The sequence below is a fragment of the Bison bison genome, unplaced genomic scaffold (genome assembly GCF_000754665.1).
Source record: "Bison bison bison isolate TAMUID 2011002044 unplaced genomic scaffold, Bison_UMD1.0 scf7180017864119, whole genome shotgun sequence".
Taxonomy (NCBI): Eukaryota; Metazoa; Chordata; class Mammalia; order Artiodactyla; family Bovidae; genus Bison; species Bison bison.
In genome coordinates, this window is record NW_011494691.1 from 303,552 (window position 1) to 314,343 (window position 10,792).

At 53.5% G+C, this 10,792-nt stretch overlaps 1 protein-coding gene across 2 annotated transcripts in view; it reads right to left on the minus strand.

Annotated features, from left to right (window-relative positions):
- The window catches only part of TMEM108 (transmembrane protein 108), a 391,348-nt gene that overhangs the window by 7,705 nt on the left and 372,851 nt on the right, over positions 1–10,792 (minus strand). For both annotated transcript variants that reach the window (XM_010839570.1, XM_010839571.1), the window contains exon 4: positions 7,018–8,451. In XM_010839570.1, the coding sequence (XP_010837872.1) occupies positions 7,018–8,451 (1,434 nt within the window). The remainder of the gene's footprint in view (positions 1–7,017; positions 8,452–10,792) is intronic.

Here is a 10,792-nt window from a genome sequence, read left to right on the forward strand (position 1 = left end):
GCTCTTTCCTGCTGCTGGCCTTGCTGGCACCTCTACCTGAAAAGGCTTCCAGGCAAGATCAAGAGATTGGGCAAGTTTCCATTCCATCCAATCTGCTTTGATCAAAAAGACTTCTACTTTTCTTACCATTCTTCCAGGTCCTCTCAAAAAAGTTTTAAAAATAGAAAGCCAGTTTCTGAATACTTGAGCTCAAAGACATTTTAGACTGGCTGGTAGAGATTCTTTCAAGCTTTGTGGGTTTCCTCCCTTCCTTCCAAAGAGCCCTTTCTTCAACTGGTTGCAGGAATAAGGGGTGAGGAGGGAGGCTGCAGAGTCAGCCTGAAAATCTGCTAATTTAGGGCACACCTGCCTGTTCTATAGAGGAGAAGACTCTGATGCAGAACCCAGCTTGCCACCGGACACAGCAAGTGGCAAGGCTGGGGCAAGGCCCTGGTCCCTTCTCTTTTCCGGAATTTTTATTCTTCATTGTCACGACTACTTTTCACCCTACTCCTGGGACTGGAATGGGGAAGCAGCCCAGGGGAATTCAAGTTGGGGAAACCTAAGCCATAGGGTGAGGGCTAGGCTGCATGAACCACTCCCTCCCACCCCACCCCACCCCCGCCCGCTAACCTAGGTGTGTGCAGGTTGCAGAATCCAGGTCCTCTGGATCCTGGGCCAGTGCCCTCTGAGCCCATACTGCCCCTGCCCCAGGGACTGGGCCTGGTTAGGACACATGACCAGGGTCCTGCCCTGTGGGAAGGGCTGGGGGTCGGAAGGGGGAGTTCTGTTCCTCACTTTCTCTTCCTCCTCCCATGTTGTTAGCACTCCCAGCCTGATTACATGTCAGTCGGGGAGTTCTTGGTGCCTCTCAAACACCATTTCACTTACACAACGGAAGCCAGCCCGGCTACAGGAAGAGCATGGGCTTAGACTCCAAAAGACCTGAGTTCAAGTCTGACTCGGCTGTGTATTACACTAGGTGTCACTTCCTCATGCTGATCACTATAGACCCGGCCCGGTTGTAAGGATCATGAATGCCAAATGCTGAGAGCACTGCCTGACACACAATAGGTGCTTCACTAATAGGAGTTTCCTTCTTGTTCTCACCTCATCATCCTTAAAGGGAGACCCTGAAGGAAAAATTGGGCTGCATGCCTGTTGCGTGGTTCAAGGCCAAGGGTTAGGTTAGTACTTCCATTATTTTGGGGTCTGAGCTTTCATCTCAGAAAGAAAAGTTCAATCAAATTTATGGAGTCTCTATTTTATTCCCAGGTGCTCTACCGTCTGATTTAACTCACAATATGGCTGCCTGAGGAAGGTGCTGGCACTCCTCCCATTCACAGAAGAGGCAACTGAAGTCACCTAAACTTCTAAACCACACAACTCTGCACACTCAGGTGCGAGCCGCGCCCCCTCCCATGTCACCGAAAGCTTCAACTGCTCTGTTTCTCCAAAGGGAAAGGCTGTCAAGACCCTCGAGGAAGTCAATAGGATCCCTATTTCCTCTAGTTTTGAAACTGAAATGAGAGTGAAGCAAGTTCTCCCAACTTCTCCAGCACATCAATAGGGAATCAGTCACAGCTTGTCGGATGTATGACAGGAAGGAGGAGGGTCGCTGACGTGAAGATGGAGCCTGGGTACTGTGCTGTGTTTCTGGAAGGGATCTCATTTCAGGGCTGGGACCTGCTATACGATGGGAAATGGACACGAAAGCCTACAGGACCCCGAGGGAGATGCTTTGAAAACGCCTGCTGAGGGTGTTCTCCACGGGCGGCTGGAGGATGTGTGGCAAGTCCTGACAATGAGATGAGTATCATCACCCTCTGACCGTGTCCTCACCGGGCACCTCCCCATGGTAGATGCTGTGATAGGACTTCAGATGCATCTGCTGTCCCCGACAAGGCTTTGGAGCGGCAGCTGCAGCCCCGCGAGTGCCTGAGCAGCTCTCCTGCTGCACGGGGCAGCCAAGGGACCACCCCCGCCTCCGCCCCCTGACTCGCCACCACGGGTGTGCCGAGGCCACCCTTCGCAGGCTGCTCCCAGCCATCACTGACGGAGCAGGTCTGTTCCCGCAGGATAGGAAACTCCTCTAATGGTCTGAGGACTCCCCTCACTCGTGGAAGCTTCCTCAGGACGACTATCCAGCCTTTTCCTTCCCAGCCCTCCACCTCTTTCTTCTTCCTTTATATCAATAATTCAAAGGTGTTTCCCCAATAAATCTCTTTCAGGCCTAATTCTGTTTTGGTATCTGCCTCCTGAAGGCCTTGAATGAACACAGTGGACATTAGTCCTATTTTAGCAGGTGAGAAAACAGTGGCCCAAGGGTTAACCTGTCCAAGTCCCAGGGGCGACTTAGTGGGAGAGCTGGGTTTACATCCAGGTGTGTCTGGATCCCAAGTCAAGGCTTCTTGTTACAGCAGGGTCCCTCTCAAGCTATTCACACGGGTTTAAAGTTAGGCAAATGACAGAGGGCAGGGAGCTTTGACGTCTCAGTTTGGCCCCTCATTAGGTAGATTAGAAACCGAAAACCCTGGAGGAAAGGATTAGTCGAGCGGTGCCAGCCCATCTGTGGACAATTATTTCCTCACTCTGGAGGTTGGGGGAGGTCAAGGGAGGCCTCAGGGTGTGGAAGGAGGCCGGGCTGGACCGGGTGACGGGCCTGGGGAAAGCAGGTTTGGGGGCTCATGGACTTTCTGGCCTGGTGGATGGAGATGTGCCTGAGGAAGCTCCAGAAGGTTCCTGCCGCAGGTGCTGGTTGGGAAGCACAGGGAAGAGCTGTGAGTGTGGCCAGGACACTCTAGTCCAGCCTCGGGAACATCCCCGGGTAAGCCTGCCTTTTTCAAAGGCTGCCCCACCTCCTTCAGTTGGTTCATAAACCCCAAGGAGACAAACCTGGTCACGCTTACGTCCCGTCCTAATCTGTTCTTTTAACTGGAAAGAGTACTTCTGACCCAGGTTTCTTTCTTTCTTTCTTTTTTAAAATATAATAACTACAAAGTCACTGGGGTCTGTGAGTAAAGGTACACAGACACATTCGGATTTGAGTAACATTCACAGAACAACTGGTAATATAGCCACGAGCCACCTGGCATAAGGATGCGTTCTCTCTGCTGCTCCAGTGGCATTTCTGTACATCTGGAAGGAGGCCAGTCTGTCCTGGGTAACGTGCGTGTGAACTGTCACGAATCCTGGGTCAGTGAGAGGTTGCTCTGCTTTGGATGGCTCAGCTTGGATTGATGATGAAAACTATCTGTAACTGGCCTTGTTTCCTGCTTTCGCCCCATGTAACTCCCATCTCTTCCAGGGAGGCTGGATGAAGACAGTCTCAACAATGAATGTGGTATGTGCAGGCCAGGCCAGAGAGACTGACAGAGCCACATAACTGACCTCCTGATGGAAACCCAGAGTACTGACAGCCAAGAGCAGGGACCACTTCAGCACCAGACCCAGAGGCTTCCAGGAGGAGGTGGTGGCCTGTGCGTCCTGATGGTGGCAGCAGAGACCATCTCAGGAGCCACCCAGCTCCCAGCGCCTGACCAAATGTGGCCTGGATCCAATCAGTTTCAGTTCTCAGTACATCTGAAACTAAGTGTGGCTGTTTCCAGTGTGGCTCAGGAGACAAAGCATTTCTCAGACCTGGCGCAACATACATCCTTCCAGCTGCTAGAAAGGGCTCATGATCTGAAGCACAGGTGTGGGTGGTGACAGCTCCTCTTGAGCAGACCTGAGACTTGCTACAATCACCCTCTGCTTCCACCAGAAACAGGGGACTTGCTGGCCTGCCCAGCAGTCCCTGAGAAGCTGGACCAGGGCCCGGACTACTCAGAAAAGCCAGATGAGAAAATCTACGCATGTACTTTGTCACCAATGCAGATTGCCTGAAATATCTGGCAAACCAGCCAAAGAGGAAACTCTTCTTTGAGGGCTGGAGAGTGTGCTTTAGGATAAATGTAGCTGCTGAGAAGGTCTGACTGTGGGGCCCCTAGACCTGGCCAGGCTATGAGCTTTCAAACAGCACAGCATTTTAAAGCTGGACAAGCATCTTCTTTCTCAGTGCCCCTCTCATCAGGACCTTCACAGGGTCAGCGATGGTCCTACAGGACAGGGAGCTGTATGTATGTGGAGGCGGCCAGGCTGGAACCCTGCTGAGTGAGGGCTTGGCCTGAGGATGGTGGAGATGCGAGACAGACACCAAAGGAAGCAGGGGCTGTGGGTCCCAGGGGAAATCTTCCTTTCTGAAGTAATATGGTCTCGCCCAGCGGCTGAAGGCTCCTGTCAGTGCCAGAAGCATTCTCATGGTGCAGTTCCAGGCTTGTCCTCGCTTCTGTCTTGGCTGATGTTATTATGCATGGTTTAGGCAGCCCATGGGTTTTCTTCTTTGCAGTAAAATTTGATCTAATTTCAAACTCATATATAGCAGAAGGGCTGGAGACATCTTTTTAGACCTGCAGCCCCAGGTGGGTGTGGGCTGTGGGAGTGCAGGTAGGGACAGGGCCCTGGCAGCTGGGTGGGGGAAGCTGTGTCACACATTTCTGGGTCCCTCATGCTTGAAACAGTGCTTGGCACACAGTGAGCACTTGGGAGATGCCGTTGAGGCGAATGGATCGTGTCACCAGGTCTGGGCTGGCTCAGGTGTGATTGGGACCCTGGGCAAGTCACTTCATGTGGTGACATACGCCCTACCTGTACGGTGCATCTGCTTTGTCTTTTTATTTTATTGCTCTAGCTAGTCTGCTTTAAGGATGAATGATTAAAAATAGTAGGAATTCCCTTTGTAAACTACAGCCTCTAGACACATGGAAAGAATGGAAAATTAGAAAGCTGTCTCTAATGTGGTTACTTCTCAAATATGACCATTATTAATAATTTATGGGCTAATAGTGCTACATTTTCTCATTATCATTCTTCTGTTTTAGAAGTGAGCAATCACAGCTTTAAGAATATCTGTGTGCACCCATGAGTGACAATAAATATGCTTAAGGAAAGAATGAAATATGCAACCTGTAAACATTTTCACTTTTCCTGCACTGGTTCCTTGAGCAGACTGGACTTTCCTCAACATAGAAAGTTGGCTTTGCTTATCAACTGGAAGGAGACAGAGAGCTGGGAGAGGCAGCTCCTGGAAAGAATCCAGACTCCAGATTAAAAAGGATTTTGTCAGAATACAATGCCAAGCAGACATCAGGTTAATGTTAAAGGCACACACCTCCTGTGCTGATGTTTGATTGACCCATAACATGAAGACAGGCTGGGAGACCTGGCCGCATAGCCTCCTCTGAAAAAGTTTCTGGGGCTTCATTCCCCTTGAGATCAGGCTGAGCCCATGGTGTGACGTGAGGACCTGATGCCAGAGCAGGTTGCTTGAATGTGACTAAAGTGTCCGAACAGAGGAACTGCCATGCACGCTTCTCTGCCTCGGCCGGGCACGGGCAATGCGGTGCTTCTTCTGGGGCAGGCATGAACTGAGGCCATTGGAGGGGTAGACAGGGGCAGGACCAGGGCCAGGTGGCCCTGTGAAGAGACTCAAAGGGACAGGGACGACAGCTTGGAAAAGAAAAGCTTGCCCTTGAGAGTGGTTTCCTGAATCTCAGGGGTTGGTGGATGGACTTGTTTTGTGTGGTTTCAGAGGGCAGAGGTTAGAACCAAAGAGTGTAACTTACAACGGGAAAATTACAAGACCCCCAGGAGAGCTGGAAACAGCCACAGGACAAAGGGGCTACGTGGGCAGCACAGGGGTTTCTCACCCCTGAAAGGACTGAGGGGGCACCTGGATGATGTCTGTGTGTGGCGTGGGGCTGGGGGGAGGGCAGGCACAGTAAGGATTCTTGTGAGGCCATCAGAAGAACTCTTAAGAATTGAGATCAGGTGCATGGGGGAGACATGAAGGCAGCCCTGGGTCCCAAGTGATTGCATCAGGTTCTTTGTGGAGACGTCAGGGAGGAAGAGGGCTTCCCCAGTGGCTCAGCCAGTAAAGAATCTGCCTGCAATGCAGGAGACCTGGGTTCAATCCTGGGTTGGGAAGATCCCTGGAGAAAGGAAATGGCTACCCACTCCAGTATTCTTTCTGGAGAATTCCTTGGACAGAGGAGCCGGGTGAGCTACAGTCCAGGGGGTTGCAAAGAGTCAGACACGACTGAGCAACTAACACTTTCACTACACTTTTTTCAGGGAGGAAGAAGCCCCTAGAGTTTTCAATATAGGAGTGATGGTGGGAGTGATGGTGGCAGCAAGGGGGCGCTGGTGGCCCACTATTGTTGTGGTCTAGGGGAGCCCTTCTCCATGTACCCAGTGGGAGCAAAGGCAATGACAAGGTCCACAAAGCACCACTTCACACCACTCATGGACAAGCAAAATGGGGAGGAGCCACAAAATAGCTAAATTCATATGTAACTTGTAAGCCTCAATTTAGTTGTAAGAACTGTTTTTGTCAAGGCTACTAGAACTTCCTGCAAAATAAAACTTCATCTTTTCTTCTTTCTTGAGGGAAGACAGGAGGAGGAGAAGAGAGCAGCAGTAAGGGCGACGGAAGAGAGGTTGGGGGGAAGGCTCCAAGGGTTCTGCCACTTGGAGGCTGTCGGTTTGGAAGCACCAGCTCTCACCTTGCGGGGTGTTGGTGTCACGTGGCTAGAGAAGAGAGCAGGCAGGGTAGTGTCATGACATGAGTCCTGGGCTGGAAGATGGGTGCTCTGAGCTCACATTCTAACCCTGACTCTCATGAGCTCTGGGGTCCTGGGGAAACCATGTCCCTTCCCCAGCCTGGTGTTTCTTTCTGCAAAATACCGAGTTGGACTTGACTCCCAGCTCCTAGGAGTTGTGCCTTTATGATCAGTGGGCATCTGAGCCATGGCCTGATGAGCTAGGGGCCAGGAGTGGGATAACCTGGGATTCTTGTTCTGCTGCCTTCTCTCCTGGGGTTCTGGGAACTCTGCAGACCACTTGGTGGGGACTGCCCAAGTGTGGGGCAAAAGAATTGTGGGGATGGGCACGCTGCCGTGGTGGTGGGTGAGGGGAGAAGGGAGCGTGTGAGGCACTTACAGCAGGAGGAGATGGGCACGCTGATGGCGAGGATCACCCAGGCGATGTCCATCTTGCTCAGGCAGATGGTGGCTCTGTGCTGGGGTTTGTCCCCTTCGGCCACATGGGAAATGTTCCCCGCTGTTCCAGGCTTCCAGGTCCCAGCGGGGACTAAACGGTTGAGGAAGTTTCCTGTGGCTGTGGACACCACTGTGGAGAGAGGACTGGGCACCCTGCCCATCATGGTGGGTGTGGGGGTGGCCACAGCTTTCTCCTCGGCTTGGGAAACAGTGCTTTCTGAAGCCCATGTTGGGTGGGCTGGGGCCTGCGGGGCTAAGGATGTTCCCTGAGGAAGCCCCTCGGAAGGGACTGAGACACTGGCATCAAAGGCAGCCTGGATGGGCCCCGTGGTGGCTGCGAAGACCCCAGAGTTGGTAGACGGAGGTCTGCTGGTGCCGGGGGTGACAGTAAGCCAGGAGTCACTGTGGCTGGAGCCGTCCTGCGGGTCACCATGGGGGTGCTGAGAAGGCACTGGAGCACGCTGTTGACTGGCAGGGGTGCCTGAGGCTGCTGTGGCATCTGGCTCCCCTCCTTGGCTGGTGAAGGTGGAACCACCCCCTTGGTCTGCCCTGCTAAGGCTGGGCTTGTCCTCCACAGGCACTAGGGGGGTGGTGGGTGGTACCCACGAGGTCCTGCTGGGCGCTGAGGTGGCAGCCACTGTCTGGGGCTGTGGCGAGGAGGAGTAACCCCAGAGCGGGTTCCTGGGGGTGAAGGTGGAGGGGTCAGGCTCCACAGACCCTGTGAAGTTGCCTTTGTAAATCTGAAAGATTTTCCCCAGCGGCCGCTTCTGCCCCAGATGTGTGGAGCTCTGGTTTCTTCCCCGCTGGCTGTCCTTCCTCCCGGCATGACCACTGGGTGCAGCGGGGATAGGGCGTGGTGAACTGCCGGCTCCCTTTCGGGAAGAGCCAGGGGGCCTGGGGGGCCTGCGTGTGGTAGCTCTGGAGGGGGCTGTGGGGGGACGGCTGGTGGCTTCCCCTGGCTTTGTCAGCAGGATGGTGGGCGCAGTTTCGCCTGGGGAGCGGCCCTCTGAATGGGAGGATGTGGTTGCCACAGCAGCAGGAAGTGGCCCTGTGGACAGGGAGCCTTCAGAATGGGGGGTGGATGCCGTCGCCATGATGGTGGAGATGGTGTTTGTAGGAGGGTGTCCATCTAGATGGGGTGTTGTCGTTGCCATGGGAGCTGTGGCCTGTGAGGAGGGTCCATCAGGATGAGGGGTCGGTGTCACCACAGAGGCAGGGGTGGCCACCATGGAGGAGTGTCTGGTAGAACTGAGGGATGCTGTCACCATGGTGCCTGGGATGGTGCCTGAGGGGGAGACTTGAAGAGATTCCCTGGGAGATGGTTCCTGGGCAGCAAATACCAGTGCTTCAGTCAGCGCCAAGGTCAGGAGGAAGCCTTGAGAAGGAGACAGAGAGCAGAGGTGAAATCCCGGGAGCAGCTCAGCCCTGTGCCTTCCTTACCCATGAACCTGAAGCACCTGGGAACTCCAGGGAAATGGTGGGAGGATCCCTGAGGTCCCTGTGCATCCCACACAGGACCATGGGGACGGGGGTATCTATCAGGTTGGTTCCACCCAGCACCCCTCCCAGAGAGAACCCACCCACAGGGGAACCAGAGACAGCCAAACCAGCCAGGCCTGTCCTTTCCCAAGTGCCTCTGAAATGCCTCTGCCCTCTGCCCAAGGGCAGATGCTCAGACGGGCTGGGGGAGGAAGCCTTGTGGCCTCTGAGTGCCTGCGGACCTTCTGCACCAGGGAGCCGTCCAAAGTGTGACCACAAGGAAGCCAGCAGCTCTGTGTGAGCCGCCCTGAGTCACTGAGCAGGGCTGGGTGGGCAGAGCTGACCAGCACCCACGCCTTTTCAGACTCCTCCATTTATGAACTAGACACAGTGCTTGTTCACGCCCACCCACCAAAGAGTTAAGGAGGGTCTACCCCCTCCTTGACCCTGGAGACACAAAAATTAACAGGGCCTGGGTGAGGTCATGAGGTGAGGGCCTGGGTGACCAACAGGCAGAAGCGGACGGGATTCAGAGGGTGACCAGATCTGTTGCCCATAAAGTACTTAGCACAGAGCCTGCAGGACAAGGTGCAGTGCATAAACACCAGCTGGTTGTATGGTTAACTGCTTGTCCTATGTACTCACGAGGCTGAACTCTGGAAGGCCACTGGTGGTGCCTGGCCTTCCAGAGTAGGAGGAGCCTTTCTGAACATTGACAGAAAACTATGGACTTTGCATGATGGTGAGTGTGTGTGCTTTTTGTTCACTGAGAAAAATGCACAAGGACAAAAATCTATACACGTAAAAACGCTTCTAAAGATGTGTGGATTTTATTAATCACAACAGCATGTGCCCATCTTTAAAAATAATACCTCAGATCAATGGGATATGTAGGATCTATTTGGATTATAAACGTGAAGACTGGCCACCCTGTACTACCCACGGGCTAGGAAGAGCTGCTTCCTACCACCAGGGAGAGCTTGACAGACCTCTACGGTCCGATTCTGACCTGAGACCTCCCCCGTTCACAGGAGCTCCCTGCTCAGTCACACTCATGCCCTTCCTTCAGCGCTGCTAGCCGCCAAGACCAGCCCAGGTAGAGATGAGCCTCTGACTGGTCACCCTCTCGGGGCCTCCCTCCCCCACAGATTCCAGCAGGATGAATGGTCAAAGCAGGGGCCCTGGTGGTGATGCTGGGGAACCTGGGGTGGTCAGCAAAGCTGGCAGGGGAAGACAGGGGCTCTGGTGAGTTTCTGGAAACAGAGATGGGGAGGAGACCTCCTGACATGGCTTCAAAGCAAGGTTCAGGGTCACCACTGAGGCCTCCTCCAACTTAGGGGAGGGGATGGGGTTTGGGTCAGTGCTCCCTCACCCTGCACATCTAACTTAGTGGGTGGGGGAAGCTGAGGGACGGCAGATGGAGTAGAGCCTATAGCAGTCACATCTCCAGGACCAACAGTTCTCCCTAAACGACAGAATTTCTCCACACTTTCATTCATAGTTTAGCCCATATACCAACAGTGTTTTCTCCTTATCTGGGTCAATCCTAAAATCTGGCTACTGAGCATCACTCTGGCCCTGTCTCTCATGCTTGACTGAACCCTCGATTTAACCACCTGATGGGGCAGGAAGTTGAGGCTGAAGGCGATTAAATAATGTGTTCAAAGCCCCTCAGTAGAGATGTATGTGACACCCGGGCATATCCAAAATGCACAGAGTTCCTGGTCACCCAGCACATACGAGGCAGGAGAAAAGGACAGGAAGTTGCAGCTACAGAAGGAACCATGTGCTCAGGGTTGCTGCAGCCCCTCTCTGGCAGTTTAGCACCACAGGGACAACCTATTCCTAGAGCTGGTGGTTGTGACTGCTGAGGTTTTAAGGGACATTCCCTAATAGGCCTCTGTTGGCTCATGAGCACCCTGGTTCAATATGTGCTGAACACATTCCCCTCAAAGCCATATGTGGACACCCTGGCCCTGGCACCTGAGGGTGGAACTGTGTGTTAGGGCCTTTGAAGAGCTGATTAAGGCAAAATGAAGCTTATGGGGTAGGTCCTAACCCAATCTGAAGGGTGTCCTTATAAGAAAAGGAGCCCAGGACGCAGATGCAAAGAAGGCCCGCACACAGACAGGCAGTGAGAGGCCAGCTGCCTGCAAGCCAAGAAGAAAGGAGTCAGAGTACTCCAACCCTGCTGGCACCTAGATCTTGGGGTTCCAGCCTCCAAAACTGTGAGATGA